Below are 20876 nucleotides of genomic sequence, written 5' to 3'. Positions count from 1 at the left end.
CCTCAAGATTACCAGTCGAGAGTTATACCCAAGTTCACAGCTGGTACACAGGTTATCTCATTCACTCTCACTGTGAGAGAATAGGCAATTGTATTTTCAGGTGTCCAAACACTTTAAGATGGGATTGAACCCCAGGCCTTAAGTTTACCAGTTTTAAGCAAACATATGTTACAAACAGATTAGCACACTTGAATTGAAGTTTCAACAATAAACTTTAATAATAACGAATGCCTATCCTGTGTCCTCGCATCACCACCAAATATATGCATATATAAACAACAATAATAAGTGACAGAATAGGCAATTGTATTTCCAGGCATCCAAACACTTTAAGATAGGATTGAACCCCAGACCTCAAGATTACCAGTCAAGTGTTATACCGCTGGACTACCCGAGTTCACAGCTGGTACACACAGGCAATCTCACATAGCATAATGCATACTCTCCGATCACTCCGTCTTAGCAGCCAATATTTATAGTGTCAGCTACTTTACAAAGTTTAACGTTTTAATCACATTTTTTTTAACTGTTATTACTTTCAGGCCATTCAGGCAAAACACTCCAGCTCAACTGTGGTATTTCTTCAAGTGCATCTACTTTGCTCTGTCGGCATTCCAAGTCCGCTCTGGTTATCCGACTCGTATCCTTGGCAACTGTCTCTGCAAGAGCTATAGTCTGCCCAATGTGTTTGCATTCATGGGGTGAGGTATTGAAATTGAGAAATTGAAGGAGAGCATGCTGTCCTACAGGAGGGGGGGGTACTTTTATTCATTTAATTATGGGGAGATGTTTTCTTTAAAACTACTCCCCTGATATACTCCCCTGATATCTTCAGCAACTTAATCCTCAAAAAAAAAAAAAAGAAGCAAATTGGCACTTTGAAACCTCTGGAAAAGTGCGCTATATAATAGACCCGGCAGTATGCGCACGAATTATGGCAATTTCCATTGTTCTTTGCCCTGCAGTGTGCGTACGCATCGTAGTTTGCTCATGGCACATGCATTTTAAATCGCCCACCACATTTCATATAGTACAAGAAAGCCATTGAACAGTGTAGCAGTTCGTTCGGGCATATCGATAGACGAGTCCCTCGCTTTTGTTGATAAACAATGATGTCAAGTGGTCTATAAATACAAAATTTATTATTATATTTATATCATTTATACTGTTTACAAGTGTTAACATATTTTTAAAAGTCCACCCAGTATATAGTGTTTGTCCTTGCATGTTTCCTTATCTATAATAATTAAATATCATCAAGCCAATATTCACTTCCTACCACCAACCTGTAACATGCTCTCCAAGTTAGTGTGTTTTCCAGATATTTGGAGTGGTCTATTTGACCACAGTTATTATTATAAAACTCTTCTGATATTACAATTTACCTACCAGAATCAACTGTAATGGTTACATTTTTCTTTCTAATATATTTTAAAAACATAGGGACCATGTTGATTTGTCCCGTACACCTGTGACAAGGGTTCCAGCTTCTTTTTGGTTCTTGCACACCCTCTTAATTGCCACTACCACAAATTTTCTGCTCAATCAGCTTTCCAATATAGAGTTTTCTCCATTGAAGACCTAGTTATAAGAAGCACAAGAAGTGTAATTTGTGCATGTCAGAATTTATAGAGTAACACCTAAAAGATTGCTAATTATCCATAAATAGATACCTTAATATATTTTAATGCTATTTGTGACCATCCATCTCAAACCGCTTGTAAAGTCTGCAAATTGTATTTCGAGTTACAGTGCAAAATGTGCATAAAGGTTGTATTCATAAAGGGTTCACAAAAAATAACTCCCCCCTAACATTACAAAACATTTTTTTGCATAACTTGACATACATTTCGTGGATTTGAAAAATTTAAAAACCTGTGAATAAAGGAATTGTTTTTCTACCCTCCCAATGTTCTTTCGTCTGAAAATCTTTTTGTTTTGGCCCAAAATAATCATGTTTTCTAAAAATGATGCTTTCAGAAAAACTTGCACTTTTCAACATCCTCATTTATGTCAAAATTAGCTTCAACAAATCATTATTTTGCACTACGTGATGGTTGCATGGGTGACTAAGAGTTCAGAGACAAAAAGGTGAAGGGAAAAACCCAATTAAATCAATCGTAACATTGATACCGTTTTATAGAAAGTTTTGTACATTACATGTATGGGATGTATAAAAGCGCAACTTTTTTTTAAAGCATCATTTTGGACAAATGTGATTATTTTTGACCAAAACAAAAAAGATTTTGGGAAGGGATAACTTTGGTAGGGTAGCAAAAAGATGCCTCTATTCACAGGTTTTTAAATTTTTCAAATCAACAAAATGAATGTTAAGTTATGCAAAGAAATGTTTTGTAACTCCTAAATTGATTTTACCATTTTTGAAACACCGGCTCAATAAAGTCTTCTAGAAAAACCCCTTACATGTTAATTAGTCATTGTTTTATACTGCAAGATGATTGCATGGGTGACTGGGTAATCGTATACATAAAAATTAAAAAAAATAAAAAAAACCATTAAAAAATCAAAACATTGATATCGAGAATGTTTTTGTACATTAAATGTATAGGATGTGGAAAAGTGCAACTTTTTCTGAAAGCATAATTTTTGGAAAATGTGATTATTTTTGGCCAAAACAAAAAGATTTTTTAATGAAAGAACTTTGGGAGGGTAGGAAATTGATTCCTTTATTCACAGGTTTTTAGATTTTTCAAAACAACGAAATCTATGTCAAGTTATGCAAAGAAATGTCTTGTAATTTTAGGGGGTGAGTTATTTTTTGTGAACCCTTTATGTACCTAATGTTTGTCCTACATGTTTCTCATTTTAGTGTCAGTCAAACGCCAATCTTTAATCCTATTGTTGAAGAGGATAATAAGCTTATACTTATGTATAGAGTTAGTAAATAGCTCTAGTCTTTGTTTGCTTTGGCCAAATCATGTTCAAGTGGTGGGCTAACTAACAATCAACAATGAGAGGACAATCCTGAACCTTGTTGACTTGGGGATGATTTGAAGTGACCGCCAATTATGACAATTTGATATGCAATACCAGCGATTTGGAAATAGAGAAATAATGTACACCAAAATAATGTACCCTTTTACTGAAGGAGCAAAGTTTAACAAGCCATAACTTCACTTCTGGATATTGTTTGAAGTCAAATGATATATCATTGTAAAGCTTATGATATATATTTTCTAAACACGGAAGAAAACAAAATTGACCAGGGGCCGACTTTACAAGCATTTCAACGTGGACGGTCACATTTAGGTTAAATTGGCATATTTGGAGCTACTTACATAAATATATTTAACACAACTAACAATTTATATACCTGCTTAGCTGGAGAGCGATCCCATTCCTGCTTGAAATACGCATTCTTATGGACTGGCTATGGACCAACACCACGCTCACCCTCGCTCATTGGGTCATTGTGGAAGACATTTACGGCAATGCTTACATCACTAAAGGCTGGCGTAAAATGGAGAAGGTATGTACCATTATTGCATGCACACTTTACGAATAATACCATGTGTTGATTTGATTGTGTTTATATAGTTGGAGAGCGATCCCGTTCTTAATGGAGATACGTATTCTGATGGACTGGATCTGGACTGGTACATCACTGTCACTGGCTCATTGGGTGATAGTGGATGATATATTTGGTGATGCGTATGTCACTAAATGCTGGAGAAATAACGAGAAGGTTTGAGGATACTTGTTCAATATCATCATACTTATCATTCATGCGCATCAGGCTATCCCAGTTGAAATCCATACACCCCCCTATGGAAGATGTCATGTTAATTGATACAGGGAGTGTGAATTTCAAATGGGGTTACCTGAATGGGTGACTCCAGATGAAATTTATACACCCTGTGTGGAAGATTAAGGTCATGTCTACCATAGGGAGTGTATGGATAACTGGAATAACCCATTCAGTATTGTAAAACTGGTGGTTAGACAGTCCTATGCCAATTATATTTAGGCCAAAATATATTGTTGTGTTGTCCTGAAGTAAATTTTCAAAGGTGGGAGTGCTGGTCAGCAATGGTTTTCAATCATTTTTTCTAAAGTAGCTCAATTTGGGTGCATGCAGGCTTGTTGATTTTTTTTAAAAATGTTAATAAAAAAAATCAGATTTTTTTTATATTTAAATCCGATTTAAAAAAAATTTAAATCGATTTTTAATTTTTTTTATTCTAAGAACTGCTATACCCCATGATAAAGTCAAAAGAGTACCAGTGGATTGCTAGTCATATGCACAATCCTATCAGGTATTTACAAAAAAATCAAACATGCTTTTACATGTGAAAATTTCAAAGAAAAAATTTGGTAAAATCATGGGAAAAAACCTGTTGAATTCTGCACCTTGAAGATGAATGCAATAGATAAAATGACATCATGGAGGTATTTTAATTGTATCCAAAAACTTTTTAGGTTTGTTTTCATTTTGGGGAGGACAACACAACTTTAACTTTTTGTTATGTCAAGCATGGGGTGCATTGATTGACCATGTCACAGGTTGGATTTTAGTACAATCAACCTCTTGTGTCGAATGATGCTTCGCCAGCCAAGTTACTGATTGCCACCAGTTTTTCAATATAAATCCAGCACTTCAATGAAATGCCACTATCAGATATATATGTTCATGTAGCTGTAATGGTTTTATTTAATGTAAGATGCATTCAGCTATAATCATTTAATCATTATGTGTATGTAATGTTTAACATTGTTGTTTTCACTGTTACATTTGGCAAATGCGGAATATTAACAAAATGTTTAATACCAAGATCTCAGTTTTGATGAAGAAAAATGGGATTGAAGCTGTCGACAAAATGTGATGCAATATTTACTGATATTGTTAAAAACTTCCTTTCTCTTTTTTGCCCAGAGTAAACGATTTGACAGTAATATTCAGAGATGTACATAGAAAAGAGATAAATGGTAACACATGCACAACTGTTAAAGAGGGCCAGTCTTAGGTCTGTACCATAATGTTCAGAATATATTTTACGCAAAAGCAAGCAATTTTGTGTGTGGTTTGTTATACACAGGCAATAGAGAATTCATCCCTCATGAATTATGCTTAAAATTTGAACACCATATAAACCAGGTGCACAATTGCCTTTTATCTCTTATTCATTAGGCTATTCTATTTGAAATCCACATTTCCCTTGTGGAAGATTTAGCATAAGTCTTCCACAGAGGGAGTATGGGTTTCAAATAGAATAGACAATTGGGTAACTTCCATTTGAAATACTCTGTCTAGTTGTGGAAGATATAGGTACAGCCATAGAGTGGGAGTATGGGCTTCAAAATAATTAACCCTAGCCAATTCTATTTGAACAACATACTCCCTCTGTGGAATACCTTTCTTAAATCTTCAACAGGGGTATGGGAGATTTCAAATGCAATAGCCCATTGAAGCATTGATAAAGGAAGCGTACAGGAGGCAGCATAGCAAGTTTTGTTAATTCTTGACAAAATCTGTGCAATAATAAAGGGTTTAAGTATAGTAACACAAATATTACCTGGAAGCGTAGAACTGGAAGCTTACATTTTATGATGCTTACAAAAATGTCACCGCTGCTTTTGCATACATTTGTATATTACAAATCAAAATCATATTTGATGTAAAATTTTGCTACATACAAAAATGTCACCGCTGCTTTTGCATACATTTTGTATATTACAAATCGAAATCATATTTGATGTAAAATTTTGCTACTTCTTCACCTATATATTTCATATAAGTAGCTGTAGCTTGATCAGCTCATAATCTTTGGGAATTGTTAGGCTTTTACCACTACGCCGAAAAGTAGACCCATGTTTAGAGTGATATATAGTTGACCTATCCGGTCTATATTGTGCGTATTAAAAAAAGTAGATAAAGTATAGGACTTGAATTAATAATTCCTGATGTTTCTGGTGAGATGTAACAAGGCAATTCACAAAATAAAATATATTGATATTAATCCGCTTTGTTATAAGGCCCGCTGATTACAAGCTGATCAAACTATATACCATTTTTCACCCTGATGTGGCAGTGACGTCAAAGCCTTGTGACAGCTGCTTCATGCGCGCATCTATGGCGTCTATTAGCACATATGTGTGTATGCCAGCACTTTGAGAGAATGCTGGGAATTTAAAGCTGTACCCAATGAAATGCGCACGGATGTCACTTCCACATCAGGGCGAAAAATGGTATAATATTCAAGCAAGCCTCAGCTGGTGAGGTATACCGTGTGAAACTAATTTGTCCCAGTAACATATAACCATTTAGTGTTCTGTATCATGTGTTCTGTGTTACAAAGAGAAATCTAGAGAGACAGGTTTTCTGTAATAGCAATCGGGTATCCTAATACTTGTTAAATGTGCACTAAAAGGGCGAGCTTAAACAGGACAAAATTATACGCAGGGATGCTAATTTGGTAAAATATTGTACAGTTTGCTGTTGGGAAAAGTGACGTACTTCATATTAATCCAATCAGAACTCACTCACTTGGAACTTGATGAGTCACAGGCAAACACAAAATGTTTTACAGCAAAATGTCGGGTTATGTAATTTTAAAGAGTATTAAACATTTCAATAAGGCAAAAAAAATTTTTGAAAACTTCCTGCCAAATATTCTAACATAATGTTATTTAAGTGTTGACAAATGATTTTGCAAAAATGTTTGCCACTAAATATTTTACAATAACATAATGGCAACATTTACGTGACTTCTATATAACCTGACATTTTGATGTTAACAAAAACATTTTACCAAAACCAAAGTATGTGTATAACACATCACATTTTATGTTTTAAAATATTTTTGTGTTTGCTTGGTCACTGTTTTTAAAGTTGAATGTTGCACTCATATATTTTGTTACTGATGTCACATGTTATCAACAATGTTTCTCACAGCCAATGCCTTGAGATTATCAATAGCATCTAGATACAGTTTTTTTTAGTAGCTAGCAACTTTAGGTGAGTTGCGGGCAGATAGTGATGCCTGTCACCCACTTATTTTCATCCAACGAGGTGAATAAGGACATTAGTATTTAATGCTGTTTTTTTTTGTCCTTGATTTTCGTAATGGGTTGTTCAGTGTGTGATTTTCAATGAAACAGGCTCGAACTCGGCGATCTATGTACATCTATGTTCTAATTTTCATCTTTGAACACCACTCATCGTCATTGGGCAGGAAAAACCTCTTATGTGTCATTGGCCCCTGAACATGTTTAAAGCAAAACCTCCCATGTAACTGGTTGGCAGTTTTATTTTAAACATGTTCAGGGGCCCCAACACATAGGAGGTTTTTCCCGCCCAACGACGTCATGCTTCACTTCATCTCTATTGCTCACCTCATCAAATCCACCTGCAATTTTCCCCCATCCTGTTATGCTTAACCTTCTCAGGAATACCCAGTGCCTCGTGGTGAACCCAAAGGAAAAGTCAGCAAGTATGCACAAGGAGGAGGGATGTTGCTTGGTATCTGCCTCATCATCTGGTTCCCTCTCATCATCATCTCTTTGTCTAATACCAATAGCTTGGTCAATCCACCATCAGATGCTACCGTTAGCTTGCAGTTGGGAGGATATCAGGTAGGTCTTGACAGATGTGAAACAGTTTGTGTAATTTTGGCAAAATTTTGTAATTTTTGGAAAATTTTGTAATTTTGGCAAGATTTTGTAATTTTGGCAAGATTTTTGTAATTTTGGCAGAATTTTGTAATTTTGGCAGAATCTTGTCATGTTGGCAAAATTGTGTAATTTTGGTAAAAATTTGGTGTCTGTATTATTTTCCATCTTCATGCTTTTATAGAACACAATAATAGTCAAACATAACATATTCAATTTGAGGCTACTGACCAGAAGTATTGATACTACAATTTATTCTTCATTGTGCTGATTGATGAGCCTTACGCATAAGCCATGCATAGCACTGTATTCTGTCGTAGCCCAAGTTCTGAACAATAACCTTGTTCCTTGCGATTCCTGTTAGTTATTGCAAATACGACTATAGTCAGGACCGCCGATGACCATTATGGGCCCAGGAGGATCATAAACACACCGGCCACATTTTTTGCCAACAGAATTTGTGAAATTGTTGAATTAAATGTTTTTGCCAAGGTGGGGTGGTATGGGAGGCTGGGACTCAAAATTTTCATTTTTGGGGGTTCACAAATTCTTAGTGCAACAGCAGTAACAGATGTGCTTATTTCTTTTAATGTGTTCGTTTGTTTTCTTATTTTTACTGGCCCCCTTTTTTCAGGCCCCTTATGACTAGGTGCCTGGGGAACACCTCTGCCCCCTTTTTTTGTCAGCAGGACTGACTATAATGGTTTTGTTGTGCTATTGGACAAATGGAATAACAACTTTTTTTTTTCTTTCTTTTTTTCTTGCCAGCCGATATTTACTATGAGTGCCCAGGAGCAGAATCTGCAAGCGCTGACTAAATCAGAGTACTCAAGGTTAAAAAACAAATTTCTCACCGATGTAAGTATCAAATAGACACAGAGAATGGTTTACTATTTGAGAGAGTAAGGGGGAAGATGGGGCAAAATTTTCTACAATAGACTAGGCCTACAAAACATGTTTACAACACAGGTAAAAATCAAATACAAAGAGAATGTTTGAAGCCATAATGTATGATTGCCATCAAGTTTTATTATACTTTATTAGTAATAGCGGTCAGGAAGGTTTTCTCCCAATTTTAAGGCGAAATAATGAGATAAAATGAAGAAACACCCCTCACTATCTTGGCCGTATAATGTGGAACAATACAGGGGATTTATTATCCGAATTCAGATAATAATTCAACATTGCTCTGTTTTACTTCAAGCACAATAAATTTGGCTGATTCCAAATCAGGGTTGCCAAAAGATTTCAGCCCGAATCGCGGGTCAAATAATCAAAAAGTCGCCCAATTTTTCTCTTTACCATTGGTTTCTATGGGGAAGGAAACTATCGGAAATTGCAGGGAGACAATGTTGAAAAGTCGCCCAAATTTTTTCTTAACCATTGGTTTCTATGGGACAGGAAATTGTCAAAAGTCGCGGGAAAAATCTTCAAAAGTCGCTCAATTGGGCTACCAAATCGCGGGTTTGGCAACCCTGTTCCAAATAGGTTATTGTTATGGTTATTTTTGCATAAGGGGCTATGAATGCTAAAAAGTGAAAATAAATGTGCATGAAAATTTCCATTTTCACTGTACAGTATAGCAACAGTGATATGTAAATACCAGAGTGAATGTACATCTTTTAAACTTGTTTTAATTTTCAGGAATCCAGGTCATTTTTTGCCGGCTACAAAGCAGAAGACATCTACAAAGTCACCATCCCTGGGGAGTCAGCTGTTACTTGGAGTATAAGTCCACCTTCTCGTGAAGCATTAATGGATGATCTGTTATCTGACAATGACATGAATGTCAAATTCAGATATTCTTTTACAAGGTCAGGCATATGTAAAGTTTTCCATATTCTAAATCGTAAATTCTGTTTTATCGATTTGCCATTTTCGGTTTTGTTTCTTTAAAAAAAACCAGTAAGAAATCTGAAAAAAATCAAGTTAGAAATGGTAATAACTCTGCTGAGTCCTACACAATCATTTTATTTACTGATTTTTTTTAGAAAACAAACAAGCCAAACAAAATTCAAACCAAGGATAAGTTCTTGTGAACAACATATAGTTGCTAGTGATTGCATAGTTGGACAATTGTACATGAACCTCATTGGCACTACCAGCCAAATTAATCGGCTCTTAGAACTAATTTGATTGGTTACAAAAAAGGCTATATCATGTATTGAGCCAATCAGAGATATGGTAAGAATAGTCAGTAGGGCTGAAGGGAATCAAGCTTAAAATGGCTAAGAGATCTAAAAGCTCTATTTTGATTGGTTACTCAGAGAGGTGTATCATGTATTGAGCCAATCAGAGATATGGTAAGAAGCCAGTAGGGCTGAAGGGGATTAAGCTTAAAATGGCCAAGAGATTTAAAAGTATTATTTTGATTTGTTGCTCAGATGATTATGTCATGCAATTAACCAATTAGAGGCAGTGTAAGAAAGACAGCAGTAATGCCCATGGGGTTAACAAAGATGTGTAGGTTTTAATTAATTATATTGTGGTTTTTGTTTCAGAGAATCTGAGCTGAGTCCAGTAGCTACAGTATCGAACGAGTACTTGTTTGTATTGAGTGCAGAGAAGAACAAGACAGTGAGGGAAGGCCTAGCAAGGCAGCTCAATCTTACTGATGAATCGTCACCTAATGTGTAAGTACACCGTCACCAAAACAAAAAGTTTCTTTGCCGTAACCTGGATGATCCATATAAAACATGCTGATTTAAAAGATGTTTTTTAAAGGCCCATTCAGTGATTTGCTCATCCGGATAATTGTAAAAATCATCAAAATGCAGGTTTTAGTACATTTGTCATTGTCATAGATGTGCTTACATAGTGGTTCAGCCGAAAGCTGTGTCTTTAAGACAAAATTAAGGTATTTACATCAATCTGTAATATATTACTGACAGTATATAAATTATAGCTACACATATTTGAATGGGGCTTCCACTTTGTCTATACTACTATTTTCTTTCTATTGCCAAATCTTTCATTTCGAAAATACCAAACGATAATTTGAATGACTTATCCTTCATTTTTAAGTAATTTTTTTTTAAATTTAATTTTTTTACACTTTCGCTGGGATCACTGAATGGGACTTAAAGGAAGTTTTTCCCCCTCCACTTGACTGTAATTTTTCAAATGTAAGATTAGTATCTTTTTAGTTTTCATCTTGCCCAGGAGTTTACCTTGGTATCCAGCTAAATACCTGCTTATATCATCCTGCAGAGTTGAAATTGAGGTGCATGGTCTCAGATGGGGTGTCATTATACCTGTCATGGGGGTCAGCCTAAGAACTCCTGGAACTGGCTTGGTTACTCGGGTACTTGTACATGTTAACTCCTGGCATTCTTGACCATAATTTGTTGATTATTTAGTGTCAGGTTTTTTTTCAAAACAAATGACCCTTCAACTTTTACCAGTTAGGGTTAAGAAGACCTCCATTTTGTTTCACATTAAACACTTTATATGATTTAATCTCTAATATTGGTGTGTTGTTTTGTTTACAGAACTCTTTTCAATGTTTTCCCTCCATACATAATTGTACCGAATGAAGGTGAACCTGACAGAGCAGACGATCTTCTACCAAGTAAGTTGACTAGTTAACCGATTGGCCAAAAAGAAGCTTTCATTATTGGTTGGACCAATCAGCAACATTGTTAGAATAATTTCACCGCACAAAAAAATTGGGCTGAATTATTTGCAAAGCTCCATTCTGATTGGTGATTAAAGTGAAGATATCATGTAATTGACCAATCAGAGGCAATGTTAGATCAGCAGGTAGTGCTCAGGGGTTTAACAGCAATGTGTGTGTATGTATGAGGTGTGGGCGTGTGTTTTCACCTTGAAACGTGGACACACTTTTGAATAAAAGCTCAGCAACAGTGGACACACAAAAACATTGGGCACACAAAAACCGAGGATGTCCATAGTTTTTATGATCCTGCCCAATAGAGGGTGACAAACAACATTTTCAGTTAGATAGAATTAAATTATATGCAGAATGAGGTCCTCGTTTGCATGTATTTACAAACAGATGGGTGTTTGCATGGGTTTTTTTAACACCACCAAATGAGGACTTACACATCATGAGAAATATGTGAGTAACAGTGGACTGGTTCCTTTTTCTAGATCAAAAACAGTGTAAAAATGTATTATAAACAACGACCACAGTTTGTGGCGTAGAGTCAGTCCACACTTAGATAATGAAAATTCAAAGGGGTATTGCCAACTGATAGAAGGGTCAACAATGGGCTATTCTTTTTATAATCCATACACCCCCTGCGGAAGATTTTACTGCCATCTCAGTTACAGTTGTATGTTATGTTTAATCCAGCTGGAATTTTTTTTGCTAGTTTTATGTTAAATTCCAGTTAAAAAAATGTTAAAATTTATAAAATTGAATTTTGCATAATTTGGCCACAAATTAGACAAGTTTGTTTGGAATTCCAAAATTGTTCACACTTTTTCCACATTTTGTAGATGAAAATGGTTGATCTGGACTCGTTTAAACTGTTTTAACTCGTTTAATCCCTCTCAGTGGTGGTTGGCTCATATCAGTAAAGGTTTGACAGTGGACACAGACTGCAAAGGAAAATATACTTTAAAGAAATTAATCACCTTTTCTTTATATGGTTATACTTACAGACGGTGAATATCAGTACAGCAATGTAACCCTGGTCTTGCAGTCAGGTGGTATAGACCAGCTAGGGGATGGTATATCAGAATGGTGGTCAGTCTCGGAAGATCGCAAGCCGTACCTTACCATTTATACCTTCAACCAAAGAGTTGCATCGGTACTTTTTGCTCCATTATCAGGTTATGGGTAAGTACAAAGTGGTGGTCTCGCCCAGAACAGGGCAATTTAAAGAAAAAGAAAAGCGCAGTGATTTATGGCGCGCTACACACAAGAACAAGGCCTAGACGTTGATACACAAGGGTACATTCATAAAACTTTCAAACATGATAGACAATATGTGTACATCCATATTAAAACGATGCACTTGACGGCTGCTACATGTGTCTCTTTTTACATAATAGTTGGGAATAAATGCCAGTCTCATCTCAAGAGGAGGTCACTTCAAATCATCCCAAGTCACATAGTTCAGGAGAACATTCCTTAACCATGTGACTTAGGGATGATTTGAAGTGGTATTTATTCATAGCTATTATGTAAAAAAGAGACACATGTAGCAGCGGTCAAGTGCATCGTTTTGATATTATGGATGTACGCACAGGGCCTCAGATTTGACAAGAATCACTGAATCGATTCTTGCAATGATTCTCGTAACATTTGTTGCGAGAATCAATTTCTTTCATTGAATCATGCAGTTGGTGAAACGACTCGGATGGTATTTGATTCTCGCAAACTGGCACGAAATCTAGGCCCTGACACATATATTAATCTTTCATGTCCTGCACTTAAGTAGTTTAAAGGTCATATATATTGCGGCGGACAACATCATATCATTGGCAAGCTAATATTATGAGGACAATGAAAATGACTTTTTTTTTTTGAAAATAAGACGTTTAAAATTGATATTCCGAAAAAACAACTTAAGCGATGAGTTCCTTCGAACGAGACAGATTTGACCTAGAAAAAAGTTGACATCATGAAATGACTGTACCTGCTTTGTGGGAAGGGACTATAAACATTCTCAATGCACAGAACGTATACTGTTGTTGTTCACAGAAAAAAACTCTGAATTAAGTATTACAAATTTAATTGTTTTCAAACATATGGATAAAATCAGCCGCTTCTTTTTTTTATATCTTAGTAAATTGTGATATTACAATTCATATGTATATCAATATCATGAGAAATATTTGGGCTAAAAAATAAAACAATAATTTGAGCTTAGAATTTCAGCATGATCAATCTGAGACGAGCATATAAACCGTGTTAAGTCCACAAACTCATGTATCTGATATCCCTGTGCGATATTGCAATGCTATAGTTACTGTAGTTTCAGTTGGATGAAATATTACAAAGCAAATGCATAGTAACAATACTGTGTGAGGCTTTGTTTCGAAATGAGAACAATAGTCTGCATATTGTTATGCAGCATTGTTATGGTAAATAATAGTACAACTCATTGTTGCTAATGTCAAACTTGTCAAAGTGATTGTGATTGTGTCACACAAGTAAATGAGAGCATGATATAGTGTCCGCTTCATTTACTTACCTCATCAGCCCGCTGCCTTGCCACACAATTTCTCTTTTTTCAGGAGAAATACGCATAAAAAAATTGCAACGAGTGTCAACTTGTAATGTAATAATTATTCTCTTTGAATAGAGATAAACTTGTTTTTGCAATAGACCTGCCCTTTAAAGATGTTTGTAATGTTGGATATACATCATTTTGTATCACCCTGTATTTTGCATCTGTCTGTCTAAAATTTTGTTATTCAGTCTGTGAAAAGGTACTAAATTTAAAACTAAAAAGTCTGTGGGAATTCTGTCTGGCACCTGGGCTATTCCATTTAAAACTCACACTACCCCTGTGGAAGATTTTGGAAATATCTTTTCACAGGGGGAGTATGAATTTTAAATGGAATTAACACATTAGGCAACTCCATTTGTATATCACACACCCTTTGAGAAAGATTCAATTTGAATCTTCCACAGAGGGAGGGTGAATTTCACACAGAGCTGCTTAATGAGTTCATTCCATTTGAAATTCATACTCATAGTGTGGATTTTAAATGGAATAGCCCATTTGGCCATTTGAAATTCATACTCCCTCTGTGGAAGATATTTCCAAAATCTTCCACAGGGGTAGTGTGGATTTTAAATGGAATAGTCCATTGGGTCGCACAACCTCTTAATATCCAATATTTATTCCTTCTCCTTTCAGCATCATCGGTTTGTACATCTTGATCATCACCATCGTCGGCAAGTTCATTCGCACAATGTTCAGTGGCGTGTCTTTCACCATCATGTTCACTGAATTACCCAACGTGGATCGTATTCTCAAGCTCTGTCTGGACATCTATCTTGTGCGGGAATGCGGCGAGCTGGCGCTGGAAGAAGACCTGATGGCCAAATTGATATTCCTGTACCGATCACCGGAGACTCTTATAGAATACACAAAATTCAAGAGAGACTAACCAATTGTCTGCAGTGTATGAATATTTTACTACACTATTCGCCATGTTTGTGAAACGGCTGCCTTTTGTTGCATTTTGAAATTGCATACATGACAGAGAATCGAAAAATGTTCAACTGTTAACTCATAAGTCATGGCTTTTGAGCTTATTTCTAATATCCATGAGTTGCTATTGTAAGCATCTCAAGAACCGCTAGCCCATAAACCATAACACAAGGCAGCTTTCCTTTTGTACACTCACATGGCGATGTGAATTTCACAGTACAACCAATTTTTTCGCCAATTGTTTTATACCACTACACATCACTTGTATTTTTTATGACGATCAAAAAATGTATTGTGAATGTTTTAATGTGATGTGTTTTTTTAATATATTTATGGACAGAAGCAACAGTAACGGGCTATTCCAGTTGAAATGCATACACCCTCTATGGAAGACCTCAATCTCCCACACAGGGAGTGTGAATTTCAAATAGAGTCACCCATTCAGGTAACCTCATTTGAAATTCATGTCTTCCATAGAGGTGTATAGATTTCAACTAAGTGACCCAATTGTATACTGTTTGACTATTTTTGAAGAAATTGGACCGCTCTCTACAGAGTGCATTGTCACCCTGTATGTGCAGGATGTTTGTTAATGTTTTAAGAGGAATTTGTATTTGATTTTTTGTTTTTTTACTTTGGATAAATTTCCTAACTCCCTTTATAAAAGGCGCATTTGGAATTAGTGGTTAAATTAGCAGCTATATGGTCTCCTTTCTTGTTTAAGCTATGTGTACATTTTATGTAGGATTCAAGATTATAGGATATAATAGGCCTAGTTATTTGTGTCTAGGAGTCAAACCAGGTGGTGTTTTCTTATTTATAGTACATTGGCGCAAAAGCGTAAGGTCCAACTATGTCATTCAAGAGTAATATCATCAGGGAGAGGTGGTAAAGTACTGTTGTAGATGTATGGAGCAAAGAAATGGGCGATTCATGTTGATATCTATACATCCACTATGGAAGACATGACTTTACTCAATCTCCCACACAGGGAGTGCCAATTTCAAATGGGGTAGCTGAATTGGTGATTCTTTTTTAAATCTACACCCCTTTTGTGGGAGATGAAGGTTGATGTAGCTGTATGAAGCAAAGATTTAATATTCATCAACAGCAGAACACCCTGAGCTATACCATTTTTCACCCCGATGTGGCAGTGATGTCGTCAGCACGTTGAGGCAGCTGTTTCGCTTACGCATGTTATAAACATGTGCTTGTGTATGCTAGCACTTTGAGTGAATGCTAGGGATTTGAGGCTGTGCCCAATGAAATGCGCTGCGCATTGACGTCACTGCCACATTACTGAAAAATGGTATGACTTACAATTTTGGTTGAATGTACTAGAATGATGAACTCCCTGTATTACTGCTTGCGTAAAACAGTTTTACCAACAAATTAATAGTTTGACTTCACTGATCAAAAAAATTCTACTTAGCTTTTAGATTGAGAATAATTTAAAAGTATACTTTAAAATTAAGCATTTAGATTATTTTTGTGTTTTAAGCCTGTTACATTCCCAAAGCACATAGTTACCAATGTTACAGCCTATTATGGAGTCAAAGAAATTGGGCATTATGTAATTAATTTAATGCTGTTTTCATAGTTTTATGACTATTCCCTTCACAAAGTTAAGAGTTGTAATGGAACCCCCTTCCTGATGAGCGTACTGCATGTGATAGTACTATTACTATTTGGGGGTTTGTTTTGAAGAATTACTATATGAAAAGACTGCCAGGTTATCTATTATTTGTATATTTTAGGACATTATTATTTTCTTTCATATAATTGGTTGAGTTACTACTAAACAAAAAATGATGTACTCTTATAATTCTTGCCAATCGTGACTTTATTAGTCTATAAAAAATTGCAGATGCACAGAAAGTTGATTGGATGTAAAATTATTGATATGCTTGGTGAGCGGACTGGTGCCAAATTACCTTCAGGGGGTAAATAGACAGTATATGCTATGTTGTTTACTTGTAGATACTGCAATTTTAGTTTTTGAAAAGACTAATTTAGTTTTTGAAAAGACTAATTTAGTTTTTGAAAAGACTAATTTAGTTTTGGAAAAGACTAATTTAGTTTTGGAAAAGACTAATTTAGTTTTGGAAAAGACTAATTTAGTTTTGGAAAAGACTAATTTAGTTTTGAAAAAGACTAATTTAGTTTTGAAAAAGACTAATTTAGTTTTGGAAAAGACTAATTTAGTTTTGGAAAAGACTAATTTAGTTTTGGAAAAGACTAATTCAACAAACTAACTTCGGTGGGAAAATTGAATACAGCTAAAATATCCTGCTATACAGGACTCTATAACAACTGTAACATTGGTCAATCCTGTGTATGTTTTATCCATTCCAATGTCTGTACATTTTTGAATCCTGAATATATGTTGTATATGGTAGATTTGTTTTTTCTTAAGTCGAAAAGTGTGCTGTTCCATTTTGAAATCCAGCCCCTATGGAAGATATGACTGTAATCTCCCACACTGTGGGTGTAGATTTTTAGTGGAGTTACCCATTCGGGTGACCCCATTTGAAATCACACACTCCCTGTGTAGAAGATTAAGGTCATGTGTTCTACAGGGGGGTATATGGATTTCAACTGGAATAGCCATATGTGTTGAGTATGTGAACATGAAATGTTTAGTACTAGTTGGTGTTGTTAAATAGGATACTGTGGAAGTGGTTATTTTTGCAAACAGATATTTTTGTGATTTCCAACACAGATGATTTTGGCGTGTTGATATTACGAAATGTATGCCTTGCCAGTGTTATCATATGACAATATTTCATATTTGTTTGTTGTTAAATATGTGACCCACTCTAACAAAATGCGGAACAAGTCACCAGACATGTTAATGAGTTATATGCTTCTAAAGATGACATTCCCCCAAAAAAATTGAAATGTTAAATTTCATGGTATTTGACTGTGGGACTAAGTGGGCTTTCAAATCCTTGAAAGTACTTATTAACAAGAAGTTTATTTAATCAATAAGTAACAGTTGAAATAGGACAATCTCTATTCAATCTTATGTAAAGCAGAAAACTAATGGGCTCATTTCTCAGAATAGCAAATAGGCAAAAATATAAAGGCATTCACAAAAGTATTGATGCTATTTATATAAATTCGGTATCATTTTAAAGCTTATTGTCTAGTGCTTACATTTTTATTCAAATCATGAAATGTCAAAAATGCAACATGTTGCTGGTTTTGTCAGAGTGGGTCACATATGTGATGTAACCTCTATTCGTGAAATTTATAAAAAAAATAATACCCCGCAAAAATAACCACTATACAGTAATAAATAAGTGCACATGTTATCCCAATTTTACAAATGGTTGAAAACCATCATGCTTTAAACTGAAATTTTTGTCTTTAGGTTTCTTGTTTTTCAAAATCTAACATGTGTAAAGAAGCGTATTTTGGTCTGATATTTAATTATGGTTTGCTTTATAATCTGGCTTTTCTGCAATACATTTATAGTGATCAAATGTAATAATTTCAAAATGTTGGTGTGGACTGGAAAAATGCACAATCGCACACATTTTTTGCTGTGTTTTTAGTTGGACTTTTTGTTTCCTTTTTGCAGTTATTTTATCTATCAATGTTTTCAATTTGTTTAAAGAAATGAAGAAATAATATTTTTTTAAATTTCAATCTTAATTTTAATTTTAATTTTGATTTTGTTTTCATTGCGCATTCTTCTAATTCCAGTACACCTATGTATTTATGTCATGTTTATGTGGGCTTGTATATCTCAGGTATGGTTTATAGCTTTGCTTTGTATGTTTGTAAGTCACTCCATTTTCTATGGAAGGTCTTTTAAAATTATCAATTCTAATAGCTTATAATAATATTAAGGAACTCAGAGAAAAGGAAGAAGTTTGAAAATCTCTGACATTGTTGCAATGTTAACTTTTAATAATGGCAGCTGAATATTTCTTCTGTTTTGTCAACTTTTGAATGACATAGGGCATTATAATTTTGCTCACAAATGAGCACTTTTATTGTCTTAGCATGGGGACAAAGGGGTGCTTAAAATGCCACCCCTCCCATTATGCCACTGCAAAAGAAAATGGACAATATACTGAATCAATAGCTGCCTTTAAGAAGAAATGGTACAACAGACAATCTGCTGAATCCATAGCTGCCTTGGAAAATGCCCTTTCTTTTCGAAAAAATATTTTTGCGATAATTTTCGAGTTTTCTAACAAATGATGTATAAAATTGTCGGACAAAGTAAAAAGCGAACAATAAATGAACAAAGCGAGGGTTTTTTTATGCACAAATAATGTAACTCGTTTCAGTTGTGATAGAATAGCTAATATGCAATAGAATAAAAACGTGTACAGTTTTAAAAGGCTGAAGCCAGTTTATAGATCAGGGGTTCTCAATAGGGGGTCTGTAAACCAGATATGGCCAGTCGTAGACCAATGGTGGTATTCCCTTGAACAGCCCCTGAAATGTACAGCATGCATAGCAAAACACAAGATGTACTTTGTCCTTGTATAAAGATCTTTGAAATGAGTTTGGCCCTGTGACCACACATAATTCAGTATCGAAGTTACGTAATGTTATTATGTCAACTTGAGTAATGAATCACGATCACCACACAAAGTATATGGCACTCAAAGACATACCAAAATAACGTGATCCGGTAACCAAAAGAATTCAGTAACCACTTTGATGCTGAATAGGGAACCCCTGTTGTAGATTATAATTCTTTATCTGTTGATAGGTTCAAATGTCTTGTAGTGAAATGGGGGAACAATAGAGGGCTATTCCAATTCATATACCCCGAATGAAAGACACAGCCTTAATCTCCCACACAGGAGGTGTAGATTTCAAATAGACTCACCCATTCAGGTAACTCCATGCCACACAGGAGGTGTAAATTTCAAATAGACTCACCCATTCAGGTAACCCCATTTTAAATTCACACTCTCTGTGAGGGAGATTAAGGTCATGTCTTCCTTAAGGGGTGTATAGATCTCAACTGGAATAGACAAATGCAGGTTAACGTTACCAAGGTTCGAACCAGCAACCTGGAAATCATGAGTCAAAAGTCCTGTAATATTTGTGACATCCTTAAAGGATATGATCGTCACACTCACATTGTTGTGCATTTTGCCCTGTGTTTTGTACAGTAATTGACTGTTGTAGTGCAAACTAGGATTTTTATCGCTAGAATTAATGCTTGTAAATGTTGATATGTTCACTGCACTTTTTTTGCAGTGAATATGAATTGTCAGTTAATAAACAGTCAAACCGGTTTATTTTGTCTCACGTTTCTGTTTATTTTACTTTAGTGTCCATCACTTCAAAAACAGCCATTGTCTTAACACCCAGTTTTCAAGTTTGCATCTTGGTCTGGGGTGGACAACTGGACATTTTATAAATGAATTTAGAAGAGCAGCAATGACACTACTTGCATTACATTTCAGATATTAAATCTACATCGTATTCAAAATTTAGGTAAAAAAGAACAGACATTTTTATTTTAGGCCTGGTTTTCTAGAACTGGTTTTTACATGTAGTTCTATGAATAGCCGAGGGCACTATAACCTCCACTTTTGGTAACATAAAGGCAATTTCTAAAATAATACTTTTCCAAAATATGTAATATGGAAGGTGCAGATATATAATCAAGTAGTTGCCTACCTGCTCTTCTCTGAAAAAATACCTCAATGATAATGAAACCTTTCTGGCCCAGGATATAATGGTTATGACTTCAACGTTTTAATATTTATGTACAAAAATCCCAATTTTGACTTCCTAATTTCATAGTTTTAATAAATCAACAAAAATATACAAAAAGAACAATGACTGAATTCTAAATATTATGATGTCTATCAGCACAGATGCCATGCTATCATTGATTGACTAAGCATGCCAAGCACCAATTGGTCAAATATGGTTAATGTCATTTTGTGACCAAATGAAAAGTGGAATATTGAAAAATAATCATATTGTTTTAACGTCGGGATGCTCTTGAGTCTTGTTTGGGTTCTAATACTCAATAATACAACAGTTTGATGAAACCACTAGTATATTGGTGAAACGTCACTAAAACACATTCGTTTTTAGTTGGAATTCCAAAATGTTGTTGGGTTT

The 20876-nt window shown here is 35.2% G+C and overlaps 1 protein-coding gene across 5 annotated transcripts in view; it reads left to right on the top strand.

Moving 5' to 3' along the window:
- The window catches only part of LOC140135878 (piezo-type mechanosensitive ion channel component 2-like), a 61683-nt gene extending 41645 nt beyond the window's left edge, over positions 1-20038 (top strand). For 4 of the 5 annotated variants that reach the window (XM_072157535.1, XM_072157533.1, XM_072157532.1 and 1 more), the window contains 9 exons: positions 543-701; positions 3559-3706; positions 7408-7593; positions 8398-8487; positions 9274-9443; positions 10131-10262; positions 11121-11200; positions 12259-12436; positions 14469-20038. In XM_072157535.1, the coding sequence (XP_072013636.1) occupies positions 543-701; positions 3559-3706; positions 7408-7593; positions 8398-8487; positions 9274-9443; positions 10131-10262; positions 11121-11200; positions 12259-12436; positions 14469-14721 (1396 nt within the window). In that variant the 3' untranslated portion in view covers positions 14722-20038. Of the gene's footprint in view, positions 1-542; positions 702-3342; positions 3491-3558; positions 3707-7407; positions 7594-8397; positions 8488-9273; positions 9444-10130; positions 10263-11120; positions 11201-12258; positions 12437-14468 lie in introns of all 5 variants that reach the window. The other variant, XM_072157531.1, reaches the window with a different exon arrangement.
- The last annotated feature ends 838 nt before the right edge of the window (positions 20039-20876 follow it).

The sequence above is a fragment of the Amphiura filiformis genome, chromosome 16, assembly GCF_039555335.1.
Source record: "Amphiura filiformis chromosome 16, Afil_fr2py, whole genome shotgun sequence".
NCBI classification, from domain to species: domain Eukaryota; kingdom Metazoa; phylum Echinodermata; class Ophiuroidea; order Amphilepidida; family Amphiuridae; genus Amphiura; species Amphiura filiformis.
Note: the sequence above shows the minus strand (reverse complement) of the source record. Positions and strands in the feature narration are given on the sequence as shown.